The sequence below is a fragment of the Fukomys damarensis genome, unplaced genomic scaffold (genome assembly GCF_012274545.1).
Source record: "Fukomys damarensis isolate Sample0158 unplaced genomic scaffold, DMR_v1.0_HiC HiC_scaffold_23, whole genome shotgun sequence".
In the NCBI taxonomy this organism is placed as follows: domain Eukaryota; kingdom Metazoa; phylum Chordata; class Mammalia; order Rodentia; family Bathyergidae; genus Fukomys; species Fukomys damarensis.
Window position 1 is genome coordinate 7,723,299 of NW_022900935.1, and position 26,430 is coordinate 7,749,728.

At 50.0% G+C, this 26,430-nt stretch overlaps 2 protein-coding genes across 3 annotated transcripts in view; both read right to left on the minus strand.

Moving 5' to 3' along the window:
* The window catches only part of Nt5c1a (5'-nucleotidase, cytosolic IA), a 22,405-nt gene extending 18,113 nt beyond the window's left edge, over nucleotides 1–4,292 (minus strand). The window contains exons 1-2 of the mRNA XM_019207704.2: nucleotides 4,212–4,292; nucleotides 371–649 (exon numbers count right to left, since the gene is read on the minus strand). Coding sequence (XP_019063249.1) covers nucleotides 371–649; nucleotides 4,212–4,292 — 360 coding nt within the window. The remainder of the gene's footprint in view (nucleotides 1–370; nucleotides 650–4,211) is intronic.
* A 4,141-nt stretch (nucleotides 4,293–8,433) lies between these two features.
* Nucleotides 8,434–17,843, minus strand: Hpcal4 (hippocalcin like 4). 2 transcript variants are annotated; one of them, XM_010625889.2, is made up of 5 exons: nucleotides 17,485–17,840; nucleotides 11,957–12,012; nucleotides 11,651–11,764; nucleotides 11,318–11,533; nucleotides 8,434–9,757 (listed from the first exon to the last, which is right to left on the minus strand). In XM_010625889.2, exons 1-5 carry the CDS (start codon nucleotides 17,819–17,821, stop codon nucleotides 9,560–9,562), a joined length of 921 nt encoding a protein of 306 aa, XP_010624191.1. In that variant the 5' UTR covers nucleotides 17,822–17,840; the 3' UTR covers nucleotides 8,434–9,559. The 2 variants fall into 2 exon arrangements, with proteins under 2 accessions (XP_010624191.1, XP_010624192.1); XM_010625890.3 differs by lacking the exon at nucleotides 11,651–11,764 and having other exon boundaries at nucleotides 11,843–12,012; nucleotides 17,485–17,843.
* Between the last annotated feature and the right edge of the window lie 8,587 nt (nucleotides 17,844–26,430).

The following is a 26,430-nucleotide window of genomic DNA, read 5'->3' on the forward strand; positions in this document are numbered from 1 at the left end:
GGGTGCGTGAGAGCGGGCGCCGCCCCCGCCTAGGGGGCCAGGAGGCGAACTCGCCCGCTGTCGCCTGTGTGCAGCCGCCGTGAGTATGTTTTGGGGTACAATGGGGTTCTCTGTTCTCGACCAATCCACCCCGAAGCAAAATGGGAGGGGTCCCGGCGAAGGGAGCTTGACACCCCGCTGGTAGCTGCTGTGGACTCGGGGTGGTCGGGGTAATGTTCAAGGGCACCGAGAGGGGAGGCCTCGCAACTTTCCCCCCAGGATAGTGGTCCCCAAATGAGAGAATGAAAAGCTAGTAACCCCTCCCCCCAAAGAAAAACCTAAGTGTCCTGCTGTCTCCTCTGATGCCCGGACCCTGGGACCCTGAGCAGACCCCAGTGCTTCCCGCAGACCGGTGGAAGTAGTGGATGGACAGCTCCGACCACGAGCAGGGGGCTGTTCCCAGTAGGGAGCAAGTGGAGGACAAGTCGTCCACACCACGGCGGAGGAACCTTTGAAGTCTATGGCCACACTGCGTCCCCTCGGCCTGGCGGGGAACCCAGACCCGAGAGCATTCCCAGGGACGCCGAACCCAGATTCTTTCTGGCTCCTTTGATAGCCAGCAGAGGGCGTACATTCCCAGGTCCCACCAGCCGCGCTGGTTTCTAAGGGGCTGCAGACCCAGGAGGAATGTAATCATTGTGTATTGCAAACATGTGCCAATAAAAATAAAAAGAGAAATGGCTGGAGGGACGCAGGGTAGAAGCGGGGCCTCTGAACCAAAGAATTTTAGGCCATCGTTTTGGTTTTCTAGGGTATTGGTGCCAAGTTGTCACCACTATCACCCGTCCCTAGGCACAAGCCGGGAAGCAGACAGCATCTCTCACAGGTGTGCAGGGTTGAGGGGTGGGGTGAAGGAGGTGAGGGAGAAGCGGAAGAAACCTGGCTTAGCCAGGGAAGCCTTGGTCTGGGGAAGGAGGTACAGAATAGAAGGATCTGCCGGGTCTCCACCATGTCCTGGGAAGACGAATTGTGTGGGAGAAAGGGAGAAATAGCAATGCTGAAAAAGTAGACCTGTCCTTCTCCGGAGTGGTAGGAAATTTCCAGGTACGACCCCCAAACCTCTCCCATCTCGCCTGCCCTTTGGTAATGTGACAGTGACTCCTTCCACTTAGAGATGGATGGCGTCTTGTCTGAGCTGGCCCTTTAATAGATGCAATAGAAATAACGTGATATGGTTTCCACATTTGAGATACCTTGCTGATCTATTTCTGTCCTCCTGGGGCCAGCTACCATGCACAGAAGTATGGACTGCCCTCCTGAAAAGGCCACGTAGTGGTGCATGTCTGTAATCCCAGCACTTGGGAGACTGGGGCGGGAAAATTGCTGAGCTTGAGGCCCGCCTGAACTATGTATTGAGATCGTGTCTCAAAACAACAACAGAAAAGGCCACATGGTGAGAAGAGGCCCTGCAGGGTAAGGAGCCAGGAAAGGAGCTGAGGTATAGCTGAGTGGTAGAGTACATTCTTAGCATTTGTGAGGCTCTGGGCTCGATTTCCAGCACACAGAAAAGGGGGAAGTGGAGGAGGAGGAGGAGACCCAGTGGAGAAGAACTGAGGTTCTCCAGGTGGCTTTCAGGACTAATTGTCAGACACATGAGTGAGGATATCTTGGTTCCAGCCCAGGCCTCACTCCCAGTGCAATTCAGCTATGTGACTCAGGCCAACAAAGGCAATAAAACCTTCCTGCTGAGCCCAGCCAACTCATGGAATCATGAAAAACAACTAATTGACATTGTTTAAGTGCTAAAATTTGGGGTAACTCATCACGCAGCAATAAAAAATTGAAAGTTTAGGCAGAGGTTGATTATTCACAGGTTCTTCATGGGAAAAGATGTGGTCACTTGGGGAAAACATGTGGAGTAATTATTTGGTTGGAGACAAGCAAACATTTGATGATTAGGTGAGCCGTCCCCACTCTCAGTGGCTTTGACCTGTGTGGCTGGCTTGAAGAGATGACCTGGGCCAATCAAACTCTTGTTCCTGGGGAATTTGGAAATAGGGGCTAGGTAGTCAACCTCAAAAATGACTGGGGATGCTGTGAAATACACTTGACTCCCAGGAGACCCAGATGCACCTGGACAAACTGAGGTTGTACAGAATGTCAAACAGAAAAAGTGGGGTAGCAGAGCAAGGCAACCAACACGCCCAGCTTTCCATGGCTTTCTCCACATGGCTTCACCAAAGGCCCTACCGAAGAGAGTTGGTGGCTATGGCTTTTGCTTGACTAAGCTACCTTTCCCAACCTCTTTTAGTAATAAGCCCTGCTTCCCTGACTCCCTGGCTAAGAAGCAGCTTATGACCAAGACCTGACCAATTGTTTCCCTGGATCTGATGAATGATCCAGGGATGACTTCATGACCCCCTCTGGGTACTCATAAAGAATGCTGGGAGATTTGTCTCTTTTTCCTCTGGGGTTACTAATTTGGGATGATGTGAGCTTGGGGCCCATCTTTTCCCTTGGCAGTGAAAGGACCTGGAGGAAGCCCATCTAGAGGGCAACCAAGTCACAGAGAGAGAGTCAGAAGCAGGGAGGGAGAGGCTGCAATACCGAGCCTCTAAACCAGCAGGGTGGGAACTTCCCAGTTACATGAGCTGATAAGCCTTTCTTTCTTATCTAAACTCATTTGAGTTGGGTTTTGTTCACCTGTAACCAAAGATCGTGACTAATACATTCCCCTTTACTCACACAGACATGCAGAGGCCGGTGTTCCTTGACATCAGTGGATCCTGCCCAGACTTGGACTTGGCTTTAAGAGCTTTCCCCAGACCCTCTTTGGAAGGGTTAGCAAACTGGATCCTCAGCAGTTCTTTCCGCCTCTCTGGGCTTCTGTCCATCCTCTGGCTTGCCTGTCACGTCCTGAGAGCAGGCTGGGTGCAGTGGTTCCCTGGCTCTGTACTCCTGGGCACCAGCCAGCACTTTCCCCCCAGGTCTGGTATTTCTTCAGATAATTAAGCTGGGAACAGACCGCACACCTGAACTGCTCCCCTGGGCCACTCTGCAGCATGTGTGGCCCTGTTGGCTGGCATTCCTAAAGATCCCAGGCAAATGCCACCTCCTCCTCAAAGGCATCTCTTCCCTTTTCCCTTCACTCATCCCCAACACCACCGGGCAAGACCCTTTCTCCCCTGAAGCCCGGTTTGTGATTTTCTATCCCCCCTTCCATACTCTGATTTGGGTTCCCTCCCATGGCTCAGAAACCACAAGTCATATTGGGAGACCTGAGTTCAAATTCAAATTTACCAATTTCTGAGCCTTCATTCATTCCTGTGTCTTTAAAAAAAAATGGAGACACAGTTGGGCACAGTGGCATACAGCTGTAATCCTAGCTCTGGGAAACGGAGGCAGGAGGATGGCAAGTTTGAGTTTGAGCCTAGTCCGGGCAACTTAGCAACTGTCTCAAAAAAATAAAAAATAAAAAAAAAATGAAAGAAGGAAAGATAAAGGGCTGGGATTATAACTTAATGTGAGGGCCTTGGGTTCAATCCCTAGTACCACAAACAAAACAGAAACCCCTTAAGTGCGCTCAGCTGACTATGACAGACAGGGTACATGGGAGGGGTCAGTTGGAGGGTCTGAGGGACTTCACAGAGGACAAAGCCACTGCCAAAGGGAAATATGTGGCCCAGGGAGGGGCAAAGGCTTATTGTGTACAAGTACAGAGGCCTCAGACACTCCTCAGGAAAAGGGGGGAGAAGGGATGATTCAAGGTGGCTGGAGTGCAGGGTTCAGGAGTGTGATGTGAGGCTGAGAATAAGGCGGGTGCTGTTGTGCAGGGCCTTGAGAGACATTTAAGGTCCTGGTCACACCGAGGGCCTAGGGCTCATGCACAGCGGACATAGCCAGGTGCGTACTTGGGGAAGATTGTTCCAGTTTCCTGGTGTCGTTGAGACCAGACATAGGGCAAGGCTGAATGGGAAATGGCAAGCCAAGCCATTTGCATGAACCTTGGGCAGGGGCTGGGACTAGACCATCTCTCCTGTGCCGAGTGGCTTCAGCTGGGAATAGCAGCCTCAAGTTCTCAGACGTCTGAGTCACCTCCTCAGGTTACCCGGAGGCCAGGTCAGCCTCCTTCCTCTGTTCTAATTGCTTCCTGCAAAGGGAGCTGCCCCCTCCAAGTGTCCTTGAGGAAACCCTTGTAAAAGCAATCAAGCGTTTTGGAAAGAAGCGGGTACCTCCGGCTGCTGCTGCCCCAAATCCCTGCAGGGAGCAATGCCGCTCTGGATGCTGGGGAAATTCTGAGAGGAGCACTTCATCCCCACGGCTACCCCGCCACATCTGGGTCAGTTCTGGGGTCTCACGGCTGGAATCCTGCGGATGGTTTGCTTTGACCAGCAGGGCAGGTAGGGGCTGAAATCAGCCCGTATCTCAGCTCCTTGGCCCAGTAGGGCAGCATGTGTAAGAAACAGAGGTGTGTTTTTCTAAGTAGCCCAAAGCTGCCACCTGCTGCCTGGCTGCACACTTGAAGGGCTGCTTCCACTCCTTTCCTTTCCTGTTTTCTCCCCTCCCTCCCCTCCTCTCCTTTCCTCCTTCTTTCTTTCTTTCCTGGTACCAAGGATTGAAATCAGAGTCTTCACGCTGAGCTACCCACAACCCTTTTTGTAAATTTTTATTTTTATTTTTATTTTTTAATTTTATTGAGTTTATTGGTACATTTTAGGGATACAGTACAGTTACATTCATTGTTGGGATCATGTACCTCTACATGGCAAGTCTTGATTCTCTGTAAATTTTTATTTTGAGACAGGGTCCCACTAAATTGCTAAATCGCCCAGGCTGGACTTAAAAACTTGTGATTCTCCTGCCTCAGCCTCCCAGAGTGCTGGGATTACAGGCATAGGCCACCACACCCACTGAACCTTTTCTTGTAGAAAGGATAGACTATGAACTAATTGTCGCCCTGGCTCTTAGCTTTTCTTCCACTGGCCACTGGCCCCTCATTTGGGCTCTTGTGACACTCTCCATTGGACAGAGAGAAAAACTAAGTCCTGTGCCTGCTGCCACTAGCTTCCTTTGAAAGGAAATGCTCTGCTCATGTCCAGGCTGGCTCAGATGACTGGATCGCGGAGAGATCCCTGCTCTAGGGGTCCCAAAATCTAAGCCGACCCAAGTAGGTCCTTTGGCTTGAGAACCAGAACTAAGAGGCACAGAATGGAGAGGTCTGTCACTGCCAAGTCTTGATGCAGAGGTGGAGATTCAGCCACTCTGTGCAAGGAAACCAAGGAAGTCTGAAGTGAATAAGATGTAGACACTGCCTAGAGCCCACCATCCAAGGCTAAGAGGGTCAGTTCCATTCTCTTGAGACCCAGTCATTCCTGATTTTCCATCTCCAGGGTCCCTTGTGATCTGCTCCCCTTTCTTAGACCTAAATGGGTTATTGCACCCTGTGACCAGACTCCTTGCCAGAACAAGGACTTGGCCCCAAGGAGATTCCTGAGGTGTCCCCACTCTACAAGGCCCCTAGATTTCTCTCGCACCCCCACCCCAGCCCTAGCCCAGCAGAAGAGCAGGAGACCTCAGCACAGTCACATCTTTTATTCATTGTCAGTGGGAAACACACACACCACAGGGCACAGGGGTGGACAGTGAAGACAGTCACTGTGGGCACAACCAGAAGCGGCACATCCTCAGTAGGTGGGGATGACACTGGGGAACTCGTGGTGAGTTGGGCTCCCCGGCCATGCAGCCCCTCAGCTTCCCCAGGCTGCATCACTGCTGGGCCTAGTCCACCTGTGCCTAGCAGAAAGGGCCACAGCTGGACACCCTGTTCTGCCCCCAGGCTCTGGCAAAGATAAAAAGAAAACCCTGGAATTTTCAGAAAGAAAATCCTCTATTTTTGAGACTTTTAAACGGAGGATTTGAATTATTTCCTTCTTCAAGAATGATGAATAAAGTATGTAAGAAATGAACTCTTGTCCCTACAGTGATTTCTAAAATCAACACAAAGCCTCACCCAGGGTGGATCTTCAGGAAGTATTTGTTGCTTTAATAAACTTTTTCTGTAAAAATGTTTACAATGTCAGCTTGATGCCCTGCCTAGAAACACCAATTTCTTCCCTTACTCTCTTTCCGCCCCCACACTAGCTTCTCTCTCTGCAGCAGGATGATTTTCTATCTCTAGGGATCTCACCATTGCCAGGAAAAAGAAAGGATTTAGTGATTTTGCTTGTGAACTTATGTTCTGCTGAACTTTTGACTCAAGGGTAAATTAAATAATCCTGACTACAGTTCTGAGGACTGGTGTGGTCATCTGAAGGAACCTGTGCTGCTGATGATTTTTAGAGATTTTTTAGAGATAAGAAGTCCCATCACTTAGCCCCAAAAAGAAGAAATGAGGACAGTTATGTGAGAAGGCAGATTCCGGAACCTCATAACTCAGAGTAGCTGTAAGAAGATACGAAATTTCCAAGGAAACTTTGGCTATATCAATGACTTAACTGTATGAATATTTTTGTGTCTATGCAAGTCATTCATAAATCTCTGCTTGGTGGCAAGTCCCTCTGACCTGGGGCTGGGATGGGAGACTTGTCTCTCTTCTTAAGACAGGGCTGGTGCTCTACCACATGGACTCCTGAGCACACAGTCGTTGCGACACCCAAAAGGATGTGGGAGCGAGGCCTGGCCTGCCTGTGTCTCCCCCCATCGGTGAGACAGTCTCAGATGGGCCTCACACTGGGTTCACTCTGTTGGCCTGTCTGAAAACCCTTGGCCTGACTACCAAATATAACCCAAGGGTGGGTGTGTGTCCAGAAACCTGGAGTGATGGAACATGCTCTCATTGGTAGGACTTGCCCACCAACTTGGAAAAAAAACAAAATCATTCTCTTAGGAAAGAAGATGGTGGTAAAGACAATTCCAGGGTTCTGGGTCAGAGGTCTTTAAGGACAGCACTGGCCCATTAGCAGAGCTGTGCAGAAGCCAAACACAGGATGCTTGAAAATGTAGGGAACTCCAACTGAGCCCCTATGCCTTTTTGGAAGACCATAGCTTCAGGGACTTCTTAGCAGGAAGCTTATAAAAGATGAAAGCCTACTTGGCTTAGCCCACAGCTGACCTCTGCACAAATCAGACACAGAAATGAGCAGGGAAGAGAAGACTTCTCTTCGTGAGCCTTGGGTTCAAGTCTTGAAGTCTTGGCATCGTATCGCTTCCTGACTATGTGCTCTTTTTTGGGGGTACAGGGATCGAACTCAGGTCCTTGCATTTGCAAGGCAGGCAGCAGAACCACTGAGCTAAATCCCTGGCCCTGACTATGTGCTCTTTTTTGGGGGTACAGGGATCGAACTCAGGTCCTTGCATTTGCAAGGCAGGCAGCAGAACCACTGAGCTAAATCCCTGGCCCTGACTATGTGCTCTTGCACAAGGGAATGAAAATCCCTATCTTCCTGGGGCTGTGAGGACTGAATGAGATGGGGCAGAGAGCAAGCCTTTGAAAACCATGGAATTCCAAGGGATTGGGAGTTAGGCTCGATTCAACATCTTAGCAGGCAGGAACCCCATTTTGCAAAAAGCCTTCCACCAGAGTATTCAGGTCCTAGCTCAGACAGGCTGTGGAGCATTTGTATATCTGTGGTGCTGACAGCGCAAGACACAGCTAATAACCAGCTCCTGAGAGCAATGGAACATCTTTTGAGCCATTACTAGATAAATCCCTGCTAGTTACTACCTGAGAATGTGAATTCTCCAGCCTCACCACATGGTTTGGTCATAGGCAGGATAGAAAGGGGGTGGCAACCCAGTGACCTTGCTACCTCCAAGGGTCACAAGAAGGAAGGTCCGATAGAGCTTGGGAGCATAGGTCAGCATGCTCAAGTTTCCACCTGCAGAGCCAGCACAGGAGAGCTGTGGAAGTCAGGGACAAGCTGCATCTTGTTCCTGCAGATCCACCTCCCACCACCACACGCCCTGGCTCTGTGGTCACTCCCACCCTGGGTGGACATCACCCGTGTACTAGACTGATTTCACCCGCAGTTCAAGAGGAAGTCAACTGTCACTGCACATCAAAGCTAATTTCTGATTACGAGTACAGGAGAAAGTAAAGGGAACAACTTGATGGAGAAGCAAGATGAAATTTTTTGGCGGTCAAAGCATGCAGCTATACAGCTCACAGATTCAAAATCAGAAAGCAAAGCCAGTGCACTAGGAAGGTGATGCATTACCCAGTATATCAAGGATTGGAGGTTAGAAAAAGCCTTTCAAGTGGAGCATGCCCAGCACAGTTTCAGGCATTTGGTCTATGGATACAGCCTGGGAGCCTGATCAATAGCTAGGTGGTCCTTTTCTTCTAGCTCCTTCTGTATCTGAGGCAGTGAAAGAACAAGCCCAATCCCTCAACCCAAACCAAACTCAAGAACAAACCACCAAGGTGTAGGATATACACTTGTCTCATGCCTGGTGAACCTTGTTGTTTCTGTCTCTGAAGACAGCACCTAAAGTGTGCGATGAAGAGTCACTTGTTGGAATGACAAAGGTAATTAAAAGGAAGCAGAGGAAGCAGCACAAGCCGCTGATGGTGACCGCTCAGGACTCAGCCTGCGCCGCGCCCCGCCCCCCACAAAGGGTTATTTGTTAAGTCTGGTGGTATTTCCTCCCCTGTACCTCGGTTTTCCCCTGAAAAAATTAGCATTTTCTATATTCATTTAATCATTTTATAAGAAACCAAGTAATATAGAGTATATTTAATATTTTAACCTAATAAAATGGTTTTAGCTCTTATAAAGGGTACTAAAAAAATAAGTATCATATAGATTCTCATTTTTCTTAAAACTTCCACTCACATGGCTCCTAAACCTCCAAGTTCTTTTCATTTGGGTGGAGCTAGCTGGAAGATGCAATAGCTCCTCTTGAACCAGCCAACTTTCCTCCCTTTTCTTCGCAGCTGGGCTCAACATCCTTCTCCAAGACCCTGACCACCAGAAGTTGCCCTTTTATGAGCTTCCAGGGGGCACAAAATATGTCTTGTAAACTACCATATTCCTAGCACCTGAAGGTGCCTGGCATTAAATAAGTGCTCAATAAACATTAGCTGAAGAAAGGACTGAATGAACGCTCCAAAGGCTGTGGGCCAGAGAGGCCAGGTAGAGTCAAGGGGGCAGGGCAAGGACCACCTTTAAGGGATCTGAGTCCTTAGGAAAGGACAGACCCGATTTGGCCCTTTGGGGCCTGAGGGACCCCATTCCATAAAGTATAATCCCAGGAATAACAGGATTTCAAAGCAGAATTTTAAGCCCCCCTCCTTAACCCTGCCTTTCAGGGCAAAAGCCAACTCCACTATGGCCAAAGGATGTTGGTCTAGGCCAAGGCTGGAAGTGGGGCTACCTGACAGGATACCCGAGGACCTGTCTCTGTGGGTGAGGTGGTCCCTCGGGGAGCTGGACTGAAGGAGGGGCTTGGGCAGTGAAGTGGGTGGGCTAGAGAGTGAGGCTAGAGTGTCCCTCCCCCCGGGGAAGGGCCAGCAGAGAGGTCATCTGGTTGGGAGGTGGCCATGTCCCTCCTGGCCAGGGGCCCTGCCCCTCACCAGCTCCTACTTCTGCATGTCACACTGCAGCAGCAACACAATGGAGGGATCACTCTTGGCCGCCTCCTTGAACTCTTCCAGCGTAATCTGGTCATCCTTATCCTGGTCCATCTTCTTGAAGATCTTGTCCACACGTTGCTGGGGGGTGAGCCCATCCTGGTTCATACGCATCATGATCACAGTGCCCACCATCTTGTAGATAGCCTGGGGTGGGGACAAGGAGGAAGGTGTGAACACCCACACAAAACGGAGGATGGGGCCGGGGATTTAGCTCAGTGGTTCCGCTCCTGCCTTGCAAGCGCAAGGACCTGAGTTCAATCCCCGGTACCAAAACCAAACCAAACTAAAACAAAACAGAGAGGATGGGGGTGAATAAAAGGGATCTGGGAGTGGGTAGGAAGAATATTGGGGGATGGTGAGGTTATTGGAAGGTGATATTGGGCCGTGAAGATGAGATATTTAATGAGTACCTCAAACTAATCACACTTCAAACCCAACTCTTCACTCTGGCCTGAGCCTCCTCCAGCTTCTGTCTCAGTGAACAGCACCTCCATTCTGCCAGTTGTGCAACCCCAAACCCTACGTCATTCCTAACTCCCCTCCTTCTCACAATCCGCATCCAATTCTCCAGCCAATTTTGTCAGCCTTGGTCTTGCAATTGAGCCCACCCCCACCCACTTTCTACCACCTCCACAGCACCCCTTGACTGCAGCCTCTGCCTGCTCTCAACTGGCCTGGCTGCTCTAGAAGTCCCCTTCCTGGTCACCCAACTTCCGCTGCCCACTTCCCTTATCTGTTCTCCACACCCAGAACAAACTCAAAGTCTGAGAGCCTGAACATTGGGCTCCTGCTCTCTATCAGATCACTTTCCTGTCACTCTCCCCTCTACTCCTTTCTCCCTCACTAACCTGGCTGCTGGCCACTCCTTGAACCTTGTAAACGCAATTCACCTGCATTTACTGCTCCCTTTGCACTGGATCAGCTCCTCAACTGATTCAAGTTGCTGCTCTCTATTCACCTTGTACAAAATCACGTTTCCTTCCTCTTCGTATCCTCTTCATAGCACTGGCCAATATGGCATAGGTTTATTTATTTTTAAATTTTCTCACTAGAAGGAATCCCCCCGAAAGCAGAAACTTTTTTGGGGGGGGTGTCTGTGGTTTGTTTTTTGAGACAGGGTCTCACTATGTAGCACAGACTGGCCTTGAACTCGCTGAGATTCTCCTGTCTCATTCAGCCTCCCAAGTACTGGCATTACAGGTGTGCACCACTGTATCTGGCTGAAAGCAGGAACTTTGAATTGTACCTGGCACATGGTAAACACTCAAAACTTATTAGCCTAAAGAAGTGAATGAGTTAAGAATGTAAACTCTGAGCTGGGCATGGTGGTGCACGCCTGTAATCCTAGCACTGGGAAGGCTGAGGTGAGAGGATCATGAGTTCAAGACCAGCCTGCGTGACATAGCGAGCTCAAGGCAGGCCTGGACTTGAAAGCAAAACCTTGTCTCAAACAACCAAAACTAGAACACAACAAAACAACAGTCACAACAAAAACCCTTAGGCTCTGGAGTCAGGCTCCCTGATTTGAATCACAAACTATCACTTGCTATCCTTTTCCTCCTGTGTAAAATGGGGCTCCTGACTGTGTCTGCTCCTTCAGTGAAATACTTAGCCCAGAGCTTGCAGTGGGTTGCTGAACCCTGGCTGGGGAGAGGTGGGGTGCAGCAAGGTTCGCCTGAGGCCCTGGCCCCCTTCCCTGCTCACCTCGATGATCTCCAGCATCTCGAGGCGCGTGATGCGCCCGTCGCCGTCCAGGTCATACATCTCAAAGGCCCAATTGAGCTTCTGCTCGAAGCTGCCACGAGAGGTGACCGACAGCGCGCAGATGAACTCCCGGAAGTCGATGGTGCCGTCCCCATTCTTGTCGAAGGTTCGGAAAGCGTGCTGGGCAAACTTGGAGGCGTCGCCGTAGGGGAAGAACTGAGGCCGGGCGCAGGGTGGTGGGGTGCAGTCAGCTTCGCCCTCCCGCCGCCCCCACCCTCTTGGGCGCCCGTCCCACCCCTCTGGCCCCCTTAGTTGCCCTCTGCCCGCGCCCACCTTGATGTAGAGCTGCTGGAACTCCTCCAGGTTGAGGATGCCGCTGGGACAGTCCTTCAGGAAGCCCTTGTACCACTGCTTCAGTTCCTGCTCGCTGAACTCAGTGTTTTGTACCACCTCCCGCCGCCCCCACCCTCTTGGGCGCCCGTCCCACCCCTCTGGCCCCCTTAGTTGCCCTCTGCCCGCGCCCACCTTGATGTAGAGCTGCTGGAACTCCTCCAGGTTGAGGATGCCGCTGGGACAGTCCTTCAGGAAGCCCTTGTACCACTGCTTCAGTTCCTGCTCGCTGAACTCAGTGTTTTGTACCAGGTCCTCCAGCACCTCGGGGGCCAGCTTGCTGTTGGTCTTCCCCATGGCAAGGCCTGGAGGACAGGGGGATCCCTCAGCTTGGCCCAGGGCAAGGCCCTCACCTCGGCAAGCTTCCCCTTCCCCCTCCCCCTCCGCCTCTTCTCCACAGCGCAGCTTCCGTCCGGAGCCTGACTTTCTAGCCGGGATACCTCCCTCCTCCCGGGGTCCTCTCCTCTGGCCACCCACCCCAACAAGCCCCCCCACAGCACAGCAGGGCTCTGTCCTTCTCTCTCCTTCCCAGGGGAAGCCCACCTTGTCTGGTCCCTGCCCTCAGCCCCCATCCACAGCAAGCCCACACCCACACACCCTGCCATAACAGCACCACCTCTCTCCTCACATCACCCTGCACCCCAGGGGCCTGAGGATCTCCAGCCTTCCAGGTCTCCACTGGCCTCTCGGAGAGCCGTGCTGCCGCATGCCACATCCTTCATCCTCACCTCTCTTCTTCCACCTTCCATAGCTCCCCACACCCATAGCACAAACGTTTAACTCCGCTTCCTGCTATTCAGGGCTTTCCGAATGCAGTGCCTCCCTCCTGGGCAGGCTCCTCTCCTACTAGGACAAGAGACAGGTTCCTTATGGGTCTCCCTGATGCTGCCTCCCAAGTTCTTTTTCAACACCTTCCCAGCCACTCCAGTAGGAACCTCCCTCCCTCCTTCCCGTGTACAAGGAGCCATCAGCCTGGAGCTCTGATGACTCTGATTACATTGTTTTTGATTAACCCCTTCATCTCCTGCGCATTTATGGAGGCTGACTATGTGCTAGGCCTTGAGCTAGGGATGGAGGCAAAGCGAACACAAACCAACCTGCAGGACTCATAACTGGGCCAAAGAGGCGGATGGATGGTTGACTACAAAGAACCCTCAGTCCAGGCCAACGAGTTTGGACTTTACCACAGGCAACAGAATTGGGGAATTTTTAAGCAAGGGCTTTGAAGCTAACATTCATTCCACAATACTTACAGGATGCTCGCACTGTTCCGGGTCCTAATCTCAGTGGGGACCCAGAGAGAACAAGGCAGGGTAGGGAGTTTTTCTTTTAGCTATAGTGTACAAGATGACTTGGAGTCGGGGGACGTAGGCAGAGCAAGGAGGAACCTGATACACGGTTTTGGTGGCAGATGATGATGCCAGGACAGGGCCATAGAGAGAAATGGATGGGAAGAGATATCCTAAGACGGGGCTTGGTGACTGATTGGATGTTGGGGTGCAGGTGGGAGAAGGGTAGAGGCAGATGTTCAAATTGGGAGCTGAATGGATGCAGCAGTGTTTGCTGAGAAGTCCTCAGCCCCCAAAGTAGCCTGTGCCAGGGACAACACCTGCAGAGGGTGGCACAGTACCTTCCCTAAAGCCTAGCCAGGCCCTAAAGCTGAGTGGACACTTCTGAAGAGCGACCATGGGAATCACAAAACCTGGGTCTCCTAGACACAGCTTGGGATTTGCCTTTCACCTGCCTAGAGTTTCTTTAGAGGGTCCAGGCTCTCACTGCAGGTAAACTGTCCTCAAGAAACTGAAAAAGGAAGCCCTTTCGCAAAAGGAATTCCACTTCCACAGCCACCCCATGCCAGTGTGGTCTCTAATTCTTACTGTGGGGAATACCCTGAGTCGCCAGCTCTGTGGCTGGACAGTGTCACGCCCCCACCCTTTTGCTTGGAAATCTCAAGTTAGTTATCTCTGGGCCTCATGTTCCTCCACTGGGCCATGAGGAAGATCAAGGAGCAGCAAAACGGCAACATCCCTCACCTACCACCCCCAGAGGGTGAGGCATCCCATTCCCTCAGGATAGCTAGGGGGTGGGGAGGTGTGCCATCTTCAGGAGCCTGGTGCTGCGGGGTCCAAAACAGCCCCACTGGGGTCAAAGTCAAAGGTGCCCCTGGAACACCCACAGGCAGAAGCGAGCAGGGTCCCCAGCTGCCCCCTCCTCAGGTTCAAAGATTCTGCAGGCTCAGGGTATCGGGAAGGAAGCTGGCAAACCCGAGCAGCAGAGGTGTGCACTGGGGGAGGCAGAGCTGCTCCCCACGTCTCTCGTGCACTGTGCCTGAGTGTCTGCGTGAGGAACCGGGTCTGTGTGGGAGGGTGTCAATGTATGAGACTGCAAATCTGTCAGGATGCACACATCTCTGCATGCGCCGTGGTGTCTGTGTGTGGCCCTCACCTCTTGCCCGTTTCTCCTGCCCTGTGCTGCCTTCCCCACATTTCTGTTTTATCCCTGTCCCTACTTGGTCCCATACCCAGTGTGGCCTAGGCCTCCTCCTCCGTTTCTTCTCAGTTCCTCCACTGCTCTTAGTCAGAGGTCAAAGCTGACAGAGCCCTTTGAGGTCCCCTTATTCCTAGTGAACAGTGAAACTGAAGGAAAGGAGAACACTGGTTCAGGGTTACGCAGCAGGTCAGTGAGGGATCCTGATAAGTACCCAGGCCGAATCCCTGCCACCTGCCTGGCCCACCCTCTCCACATCATGGCTACTCTGGTTCAACACAAACCTTCTCCCATTTGCTTTCTGGGAAAATCAGCTCTGATCTTCCTTTTGGCTTCAGTGGGATTATCTTGCCTGACCTCCGGGCCAAGATCTCTGATATCCAGAAATATCCACCCTGGTGCTGGTGCCACTAGTCCGCAAGTAACCATATCTATAGCCAGACTCACCCTAAACCTGAGACAACCTGTCTCTCTCCGTTGCCCCTTCCCTCTTTCCCTCATCCCTCGGTTTTGGTGGAAACATGACCTGTAAACTACTTTAGATCTCCTCTCTCCCTTCCCCAGGTCCAACATGCCATTAAGTCCTGTGGTTTCTTCTTTTGAAACACTCCTGGAATCTTCACTATGTCTATGGCCAGGGGCACAGCTATGAGGCTCAAATATACCTGGGGCTCTGCTTGCAAAGCCAGGCCCATGCCCAAGAGGCTCATCTGCCTTGCAGGAAGTGCCTTCCTCCTGACTCCCCTGTGCCCACAGAACGCCTCTCCCCACCCGCAGAGATTACAATGTAGGGTAGAGGTAGCCACGATCATGAGCCCTCTGAAACTCCAGAATTTTCTAGAATCTGGTCTCAAGGTGTCCACCTGGCATCCTCAGCTTCCATTGCTCCCCTTTACTCTCTCAAGCCAGGTTTCTCTCAACCAGGACGTGCATCATCTATCTGCTTAGCTAGTTTCCTCCCCGCCATCATCCTCTTTTCTCTTCTGGACTCACACAAGCTGCATTCAGCCTTGAGGCCTGGCTGAAACCTGCTTCCTTATGATCAGCCTTTTCAAGCTTGGCAGTGGCCAGGCAGAAGCATGGGCTCAGCACTCTGGGCACGAGTAGACCATATGAGGCAGAGAAGTGGGACCCCCCACAGCCATATAGCCCTCTGGCCCTCATCTGGTGCTCTAGGTTTCCAGGAGAGGGCTTTGCATTCAACCTCTGCCTGAGCCAGGCAAAGTTCTCTTGGGCTTTTTGCTCAATGATAAAGAGTTTATCCTCTCCTAGTAGGATCCAGAACACTTTTAAGCAGCTTGGACAATAGGAGAAGTGCTTTTCCCATCGTTCCTGAGTTGGCTCTTGTGCGGCTGTCACCCACAGGCTCCAGCCTTGCCCTCTGTATCTGCACAGAGTGCACTGCAGAGACATGAAGGAAGAGCCTGGGGCTCAGCCATGCCCAGTGGCTGTATCCAAGTAGATTATGCGAGAGGACCAGAGCCCCCTTTCCTCCTTGGAACTATGTCACCCTGTTTTGTTTATTTGTGCTCTCTTTCTAGTGCACCTCTTGGAGATAATGGAACTCAGAGCCAGGAAAGGAAGGGTTCACCCAAGGTCAACTAGAGCCCCGTCTGCAGCAAATCGAAGGCCAGAGCCCAGCAGAGGGCATGTTCTGTTGGAGCTGTGGCCTCTGAAGAGCTGTCCTCCAGCTAAGAAGATGCTGGCCCCGCCCCAAGCACAAAACCACTGCCCCTCCGCGGTGAGAGGCTTCTTCGAGAGCACTCGGGGTTTGGGGCTTCAAAGAGAGAAAGGGCAGTGAGATTGGGAAGGACTGAAGGAGGCAATAATCCCACACCCTCGCCTAGCTTCAGAGGAGCTGGTGCTGAGGCGGTTGCCATGGTGACAAAAGCTCCCTGGTCAGGAGATTTTCTCTTTCCTCTCCTCCCTTTGCTGTTCTCCAAGCAGCAGCAACAGCAGTAGCAACCAGATCTTCTCTCTCTCCTTTTTAAGGAGAAGCAGGGGATGACAAAGGGTGAGCCCTGTTGGTCACCTCCAATTTGGAGCTATCCATGCTAGGAGTGGGCTGGTAGTCCAGGAGAGACTCCTAAGAGAAGGAGAAGGGAAGGCATGTAGGAAGGGGTGGCCTGCACCCAGGCCTAGGTAAGCCCCTAAGTCTTTACTCTGAAATGTTTTAGTGGTTCAGAGCCCCGTTTTCCCAAATCAGTCATCAAACCAGAGTGTGTCAGTGTTGGGAAGCCATTCAAGATCATTTCAACCAGTTCACCCTCTTTCCTGTTCCCTTCCCTATATCACAGAGGACCAGGGAAAAAGTGACTTGGCCACTGAGGCAAAGGCAAGATTTGCGCCCAGCTCTTCTGCCTTTCAGGTTCAGGGCCTCTGAAGGAAAGGAGCAACACAGTACACATGAAGCTTCAGCATGGTCCCTGTGGGGGCAACAGGAAGATGACAGAGAGCGACTACCAGAGAGGTAGGATTAGAAGGAAGTGGAATTTGGGGTTGTGGGATGAGGGGACTTGGTACTTCGGCTGTGAGGGGAATGAGGAGAGGAAGTGTGGGGTCTGGAGCCCAGGCACCTACTGTGGGGCACAGGTGTTCCCTGGGAGTAGGGGTGTCCCTGCTTCATTCTCCAGCCAGGAAAGAGGCCAAAAAATGGGGCCTCCGCCTAGTACTGGGGGTCCCTGGCGGTGGCGCTGCTGAGACTGTCTGCCAGCAGGGAGCGAGGGGAGGGGTCCCTTCTTTGCTCCCTCGAGTGTGCTGTGAGCTGGTCAGCCTTGAAGCGGAAGTGGGGCCAGTGTGAGCAGCGGGTGGGCTCTCTGTGGAGTGGGGGAGTCTCTGGGTGGTGTGAAGGGCGGTGAACTGCTGCTGTGGGTGGGGACTATCTGGAGGTGGGAGGTTGCCACAGAGCTGGGCAAGCTACTCATCTCCAAACGCAACAGGAGGGAGGGTGACTTGTGCCTCCCCTAGCACCAGCTACACCCCATCCCCAGGTGTGCGTGCCTGTGTGTGTGTGTGTGCGTGTGTGTGCGCGCGCGCGCGCCCCCGAGCTGAGGGCTGAGCAGTGGTCGTTACCCCCAGAGTTGGGGGTAAGGAAGCGACTCTGCTTCCTTTCCTGGACTCGGGGACCGACCTGAGGGGGAGGGATCTCCAGATGCCGCCGCCTGTGGTGGACCCAGGATCAGAGACATGGATCGGCAGCAGAAGAGGATGGGAAGGAAATTGGGGGGGGGTGGAACCCAGGGCCTCCGCCCGGCGGGGTGACCCCTAGGACCGAGCCCCACCCGCATTACCTGAGGCCGCTTGCCGGTCGGGACGGCTTCGAGCCTCCGCGGGCGGGCAGCGGGAACGAGGTTGGCTCGCGGGCAAGCTGCTGGGCTCTCCAAGGTCCGCGCCGGAGCCGCCTCCCAGCTCTGGTATCACTATGTGCCTCTCGGAGGCGACTCGATTTGCATGAGCTCCGCCCCATCCCAGGCAGTATGGATGTCGATTGGCTGCGCTGGGGCCGAGTGGCAGGCGGGGTTTCAGGTGGCTTTGGGGTGGGCAGTGAGGACTGGTACGGGAGCGCGCCCCGCCCGCCGGTGCTGACCTTCCTTGAATCGCCAGAATGGGAAAAAGCTTTACCCCCATCTGTACCCCAGTCCTGAGACTCAGACCCCGGGGCGCAGTCTACAGTGAAAAATACCCACGATCGAAGTGGATTCGCAAAAGCAACCGCGCCGTTGCTATGGAAACGGGAGAACCACAGCCGAATCTCTCAGCTTTCTCTTCCTGGGCCCCAGCGGTGGTGGGGGTGGCAGGGGGGGTGACTCACAAGGTGAGACCCTCCCCCCAATATTCACACCGGATATTGGAGGGAGACAAAGAGGAGCTGCCCAGTGCCAGGGTAGGGAAGAGAAGCGACGGGGCAGTTCGCAGCTCTGGCCTTCTCTTCACTCGCCTCCCACCGCCCCCCTCCGGCGGCGGAGGGGAGCTGACGGTGGGTGCGAGCGCAGGGCGCAGTAAGGAGGGTGAGGAATCCCCTGCTCTCTACCTGGTCCCTCCCTCCAGCCACCCTTCCCAGACAGGCCCCATTCTTATTTCTCGAGGACCAGGACCTCTCTCGGGTTCTCCCCCAGAAGGACCCCTCCATTCCCCACCCTCCTGTGTTCCAGTCTCCAGTCTCCGGCCTCGGATGTTGACACAAACCCGAGGCGGTTTACACTGAGTGGGTCTGGAAGGTTTCAGGGACCTGAGAACACCTCCTCCCCGCATTGGGGGTCTCCCCAAAGCCCAGCCTGGCAATCCAGACAGCAGAGACTTCTGAGAGCTCCCAAGCTACGACGTGGAAAAGGAAAGCAATCCTTTTATGCCAGATTGGGGGCCAAGGGGAGCAGCTATCCCTGGCCCGGCCACGTGCGAGGGCGGGACTTGTAGGGATCTGTCAAAAGTAGGGGCGGGGCGCCTGGGGACTGGTCGAATGGGATCGAGGATGGAGAAGAGCACGGTGAAGACGCCGGGCTTCTGCCCAAGGCGCAAACGAAGAGATGGGCGGGGCGATGGGGGATGGGGACACGAATGCCACCGCTGAGGCGAGGCTTCTGGGGCTGGTCCCAGAAACTCCCGGGACAGGCTTGCCTGGGAGGCACCGGTGGACCCTCTTTAGGAACCAGCCCACTCTTTCTTGAACTGGTTTTGCTGGCCCGTTGTCTTGGCAGGATATCTTTCCTCCTCCCTCCCTAACAGGGATTGGGACCTCCACGGTGTCCGACTTTCCAGGTAGAAGGTACATGCCTGTCACCTTCAATTGATGACAGGTGTTTAAAAGCCCTAACTCTTTCACTTCCCAGGCGCTTTGTCTGCTCTTGGCCCACGGGACCCACAGATGGGCACAAATTATACCGTTTAAGTTAAGCGTAATTCCAAGCAAAGAAGCGGGAGGAGGGAGCATAAATTGCTGGAAGTGGTATCCAACATCCTAAAATGTAGCCCCACTTCTGCCAGTGATTCCTCACATGACCATAAGCAAGACTTAACTCTGGGCCTCCCATTCTGTAAAGTGTGAGAACTGGTCCAGGAGACCCCATGGACACGGGAAGAATGTCAGGTAGGAGGATGAAGGAAGTGTCAGGTAGGATAAAATTATGTGGGCATGAATCTGACAGCTCCGCTTGTACTCTTGAGCCCCTAACGATAGCCAACATATATTGAGAGCTCACTCTGTGCCATGTGCTATTCTAGAACTTCACAGTAGTCCTCTTTTATATGTAGTTTCACTTTTTGTTTACCTGTAGTAAATCATTGCCCAAAAATATTAAATGGAAAAATTCCAGAAAGAAACAATTCCTAAGTTCAAACTTGTGTGCTGTTTTCAGTAGCATGATGAAATCTCATGTCATTCATCTCCATCCCTTCGTCCTGGCTGGACAGGAATCATCCTTCTGTCCAGGGTATCCATACTGTATACACTACCTACCCATTAGTCACTTAGATGGGCTATAGTAGAGCTTGTGTTCAAGTAACCTTTATTTTATTCACTAATAGCCACAATCAGAGTAGTGATATTGGCAGTTGGTACATGCCAAAGAGAAGCCACAAAAGGCTTTCTTTAAAGCAAAAAGGTGAAAGTTCTTGATTTAAAATGAAGGAAAGGGCCAGAGTTTTAGCTCAGTGGTGCCATCACCTGTCTTCCAAGAGCAAGGTCCGGACTTTGATCTGTAGAACCAAAAAGTAAAATAAAATAGAATGAAGGGGAAAATGTATGCTAAATGGTAAGATCCTCAATAAGGACAAATGTTCCATCCATGAAATTGTGAAGAAGAAAAAAGAAATGTGTGGAAATGTGTGCCTGTTTCATTTTCACACCTCAAATTAAAAGTCATGGCTTAGTTAAAATGAAACAGGCATGCAGTGATAGAGTTCAGTATTATCTGCAGTTTAGGAATCCACTGGACATCTTGGAACATGTTTCCCATGGATAAAGGGGGACTAAAATATATGTGTTATCTGATTTATTTCCTGGAAGAATTCTGTGAGACAGGTGCTATATTACTCCCACTTAACAGATAAGAAAATTGGGGCACACAGCAATTAGGTGGCTGGCCCAAGTACACATAGCAAGTAAATCTACAGGGCTGAGATTTGAGCCCACCCAGTGGCTCCAGAGCCCACACTCCTTGCCAGTATACAATACTGTTTCTCCTTAAGATCCTTCAAGCTCTTAAGGAAAGCAAACTTGGATTGAAATATTCATTTCTGATTTCCCAAGCCATTAGAAAGGCAAAGTCCAACCTTCTGAAGCAGCTTCTTGGTTTCAGATGAACAAGACATAGGATTCCCACAGCACAAGAGAGCAGGCAGTAATGACTACAGTGATAAGTCTTCCTGACCTGTGACGTGGCTCTCCTGTGACTATCTCCATCCTCTGGGTAGGACTACCCATGCAACCTCACCCATGGATCTTGATGCCCTGTCACTGGTCCCAAATTACCAATCATAACCCATTTACACCTGCTCGTGATGCTTGACTCTGAGGCCCTGGTCCCCTTGGGTTTGATATTTAAAGCAATAAGCTGGCCTTGACTGAATTGCTTCAGTGTTCCAGGCTCTCCATCATGTCCTTTACTACATCATTTCATTTAATCCCAAGGATGACCAGTCAGGGATGATATTAAAAATATCTAACTATCCATCCAGGCTCTTAGCGTTACCACTCAGAATGACTGCAGCGCTAGATTAAGGTTTTAGTAGCCCACTGTTCTGTGAAGAGTTAACACCTGAATTATGCAATCAAGATGGTCAGAGAGAGAAGAAGTTAATTTTGTAGGGGACCAAAGGCTGTGATTATTTATCCACTAGTCAATTGGAAGAAATCTGATGTTTCACAACCGGTTCTGCTGCGCTGGTACATAGGAAGAGAATTTGAGTGTTGGTATCATTACTTTATTTCATGGTAGAAGATGGGGCTCTGAGAGATTAGACAATTTATCCATTGTAACTCAGCTCATTCATCACAGAGCTGAGATTCCAGGCTAGGTCTGACACCAGCACCCACACATTTAACACTGTATACTGGGGAAGGGGTAGCATGCATGACTGGGCTGGGGTTCCCTCTGTCATGCAGCTGAAGGCTGAGCCTGAGGCTTGTAGTTTATGTTGTGGGGCTTTCTTGGGGCCTGGCTGTTCTTGTGGTGTGGCACACACCCATTGCGAGTACAATGAACAAGTCCACATGGAACAAAGTGCATGGGAGGGACAGGGTGGCTGTGCAAGGGACCTCAAAGAGGGCCACTGAGGGCACTGAGCCCGGCATAGCAAAAGTGAGAATGAAGCAGTGGCCACTTCATTTTGTTTCACCAAGTGCTAGCATTTCTCTCTCCCTTGTCTAGAGTATCTTTATGATGGATAATGCCTCTCTGATTCCCTGGGTTTTCTCTGTCATGACTAGTGCGACCTGGTGACAACTGGAATTCCCCTGGGTCCTAGATAGTTCACTCTCTCCTTCGTGGCTGGAAGTGAGATCACCAGAATTTAATTCTTTCTCTGTCTCCTTTGAGGTAAACAGGACTTAAAAATTTTTTTTCCAAAATAGAAATCGATCATATTGTCTCTCCATATTTCTAGTTCTCTGTATGTATGTGTGTGTCTCCATATCTTTCTTTAAAAAAATTTTAGAGCCGGGCCTGGTGGTGCACTCCTGTAATCCCAGCACTCAGGAGGCTGAGGCAAGAGATTCGCTGTGAGTTTGAGACCAGCCTGGGCTACACAGTGAGTTCCAGGTCAGTCTCAACTACATAGTGAGACCCTGTCTCAAAAAACCAAAAAAAAAAATGTTTTTTAGAAAAATAACCATATTCATAGGGAATTTGTTCCTTTATGTAATATATCTTGAGTCTTCTTTTTTCCCCAATCCCCTCTCCTCCCTTAAATCCTTCTCTTCCTCTTTATTTAGAAAAGCTTTGTTTCCATTTTCCCTTCTATTATCTTGCTTCCCCCTTCCTTCCTTTCCTCCTCCTCCCTCCTTTGTTCCCCTTCCCATTTGAACATTGTCTTCCCCTTCCCAATATCTATTAATATTTTGGTCCTTATATACCTTTTTGGTTTGTCACACCAGAGAAACATTGCAATATTTAAACATAATGTGTCTGATCTATTTCACTTAAGAGTATGGTCTCAAGGTATGTCCATTTACCTAGAAATGTCTCAAGTTTATCCTTCATTATGGCACAGTAGTACTCCATTGTATAAAAAAAAAACCCACATCTTCTTTATCCATTCATCCATTGATGAGCATTTGAGCTGTTTCCAAGATTTAGCTATTACAAACTGTGACACTATAAACCCGGGTGTGCATGCATCGCTATGGTATGATGCTTTTAATTCTTTCAGGAAGATACCAAGAAGGCGAATAGCTGGGTCAAATGGAACCTTTTAACTAAAAACGTTTTAGTGTTTTGAGGAATCCCCGCACTGATTTCCACAGTGACTGCACCAGTCTACACTCTCACTAACAGTGGAGAAGGGTTTCTTTTGCCTCATAGCCCCACCAGCATTTGCTATTGTTTGACAACAGCCATTCTTTCTGGAGTCAGATGGAATTTCATGTTGTTTTAATTTGCAACTCTTGAATGAACAGTGATGTTGAATATTTTTTCATATATTTATGTGCTGTCTGTTTTTTTGGATTAGGTCTTTAATTTGGGGGATCTGTTTTGGTGGGTTTTTTTTTTTTTAGTTCCTTATATATTCTAGATATTAGTCCTTTGTTTGAAGAATAGCTGGAAAAAAATTTTCCCATGCTGTGGGTTGTCTCTTCACTTTGTTGGTAGTTTATTTTGCCGTGCAAAAGATTTTCAAAAAGATGAGATCCCAGTTATTGATTCTTTGTAATATTTCCTGTGTGATCATGATCATGGTTTTGTTCATAGTCTTTTTTTTTTTGCAGGACGTGGTGGCGCACACCTGTAATCCCAGCACTTGGGAGCCTGAGGCAGGAGGATCGCTGTGAGTTTGAGACCAGCCTGAGATACATAGTGAGTTCCAGGTCAGTCTCAACTACATAGTGAGACCCTGTCTCAAAAAAAATAAATAAATAAAAAATAAAAGTCTTTTTTTTCTTGGCTTTTAAATACATAATGGCTACAACAAAGAGCAGATGTTCCTCCTAATTCCCTGAGTGATAACTACAAGGAATCTTTTTTTTCCTACCTTGCCTCCATTTCCCCTTTTACTGGTGAAGTCATATAGGTTGAAGGTTCGGTATATGGACTTGAGCCAGGCTGTCTGCATTTGCATCCCAGCTCTGGCACTTTAACAGATGTGTGACTACAAGCAAAATCCTTTACTTCTCTGTTTCTCGGCATCCTCCTCTGTGAAATAGGTATAATACTAATAGTACCTATTTCATAAAGATTACAGTGAGTTAATGCGCACAACGTACTGAGAACAGAGTTTCTTTTAGGGAGTTATGTAGCTTGTGTGGTATATACAGCCTGTGTTGATGGTGGGAACTATCAATCTAATCCAGATGTCCTGCCTTTCTTTGGACAAGGCTTGGACGTCTGATTCAACTGATGTTAAATAGTATTCCCTGCCCAAGCTAATCTGAATCTTAGACAAAGTGACTCAAGGGTGGTTGGCACTGGTTTGTTCTAGGTCAGTGCCTTGATGGCACTATTCACTCATTCTTTCTGGCTACCTGAATCCCCAGGGGCCACTCTGCTACGTGTCCTTTCTGGACTTACATTTACTGTTATTTGCCTTTGGTTTGGTAAGCTATCACACCCCATATTAGTCATTTTCTAGTTGCTGGAACAAAATACCTGACGCCTATAACTTAAAGGAGAGTTTTATTTTGGCTCAAGAGGTTTTTAGTCTATGCTTGGTTGGCTCCAAAGCAGCAACATCATGGCAGAAAAAGCCTGGTGAAGGAAAACTGCTCACCTCACGGCAGCCAGGAAGCAGCAGAGGGAGAAGGGAGGAGCAGGGAGGGAGATATGCCTTCCACAGTTATGCCCCCGGTGACTTTCCCACATTTTCCAATCCCCACATCCTGACAGTACATTTGCAATGAAATCGTAATTGGATTAATCTACTGATGAGGTATAGCGCCCCATGATCCAATCGCTCCCCCAAATCTGCACCTCTGCACATATGAGACTTTTGTTTTCTTTTGTTTTTTTGAGGCAAGGTCTCACTATGTGACTCAGGCTGACCTTGAACTCACTATGTATCCCAGACTTGCCTCAAATTTACTACATATCCCGGGCTGGCCTCAAACTCACTTTGATCCTCCTGCTTTGGCCCCCTGAGTGTGGGGATTACAGGTGTGCACCACAACACCTGTCTCACATGAGACTTTGGAGGGAGATTCTAGATCTAAACCACACACACACACACACACACACACAATTGCTTTCTTCCCATATTCCTTAAATTATCTAGAGGCAATTTCTCTTCTTTGCAAAAAAATACATGAATTTGACATATGTCTGTATCAGATACTGCTCGTGGTGGCTTGTGACAGAAAATGTAGCTCACAATGTGTCAGGCAAAAAGAGGATGTGATGGCCCAAGAAAGGAAAAAAATCTAGGAGTAGACTGGACTTTGAGGATGACTGGATTCAAGGGCTTAACCAATATGATTAATATTTGACCTTTTTCTGGGGTTTTGCTCTCCTGAATGTTGGCTTCTTTCTTGGGATTCACAGAAAGGCAAAATATCTGCCAGCATCTCTAGGCCAACATACTCTCAGGTTGGAATCCTGCAGAAAAGAAGTGTGCTTCTCTTTCACTGTGGAGCCACTCAGAGTTGTGGGCTGGCCTTCATCGGCCTGATTTGGGACCTTGATAGCCTCAGAATCAATTGCTGAAGACAGGGAGATGCATCGCTCTGACTGGCAAGGATTGAATCCTTCGCCTAGCCCTATCGTGGGAAAGTCAAATCAACTCCTCCCAAAGCATGTGCACCCCGAGTAGAGAAGGTAGATGCTCCTACCAAGAAAGAGGGGAACTAAATCTATGTGGCAAAAACAACAGAGGTGCCTACATTTCATAAAAACATGAACATGCTGACCTATCAGGGTAAATAAACAGCACTCAAAGGGATAACCGAAGATAGGTCAATGAAGGAACTGTTTACACAGGTATGGGTAGGGTTGAGAGATATTAACAAGGTTTTGTCAAAGGCCCTGGAGCCAGAATGGAGGAAAGCCATTAGACTTAGGTAGGCCTTGGGTGTCTGGGAGGGAGCTGAGCAGCTGTTCTCTGAGGTAGCCTTCCAATGGCATCGGTGGCCATTGGTAAAGGAACACAGTGTCTACCAACAGGTAGACTAATAGAGGTAGAAAAAATAACTTGATCTCCTGTTCCCTGTGACACTTTTGCCACTGGTGTCTTCCACTGGCCAAACAAAAAGAGGAGCCAGAGAATGGAGACTAGCAGAAAGCATAATCTCTACGTGCACAGGTTTTCAAGTCAGACAGACTTGGACAAGTTACTGGACCTCCCTGCAATTCAGTTTCTAGTCTGTAAATGGGAATACTGACAGAAACTACTAGAATTCAATGAGAATAAAGTACTGAGGAGAGTGCTCGGCAGGAGTGAGCACTACACATCTCTAAATATATAAATCATTGTTGTTAAGGTACTATATCCACTGGGGCAGAGGCTAAGCAGCTGTAACAAATAGACCGAAACATGCAATGATTCCACTGTAGCAGAAGTTTATTTCCTGTTTACGTGTAGCTTAGAGTCAGTATCAGATTGATGAGTGATTCTCTTCTTGTGGGGATTAAAGGGCTTAAGCTCCTTCTCCCTTATGGTTCTACCATCCCCTGGGATTTCTAACCAGTGAAAGGGAGAGCGGAGGAGACACAGCTGTTTCCAAAAGCTTTGCTCTGAAAGTAGCACACCACACTTCCCCTCCTATTCTAGGGAAAACAAAAACTATTCTAGTATTTCAGAAAGGGGATATAATACAAGAGGCCAGATACAAACTGTTTGAAGGGATGGAGAGCAAAATACAGTTGATGAGTTTACCCAGAGATTTCTAACCGTACAATGTCACTTTCACACATAGGGTGGAGGGACAAAAGAGAAGATGGTGCTATCCAACGCCCTGGATGTTACATCTTTTTTTGTTTGTTTGTTTTAATTGGAGGCTGAACTCAGGACCTTGCACTTGCCAGGCAGGGACTGTGTTGCTGAACCATATCCCCAGCACTGGATGTTACACTCTTTGAGTTGGAGCTCTTGCTGCC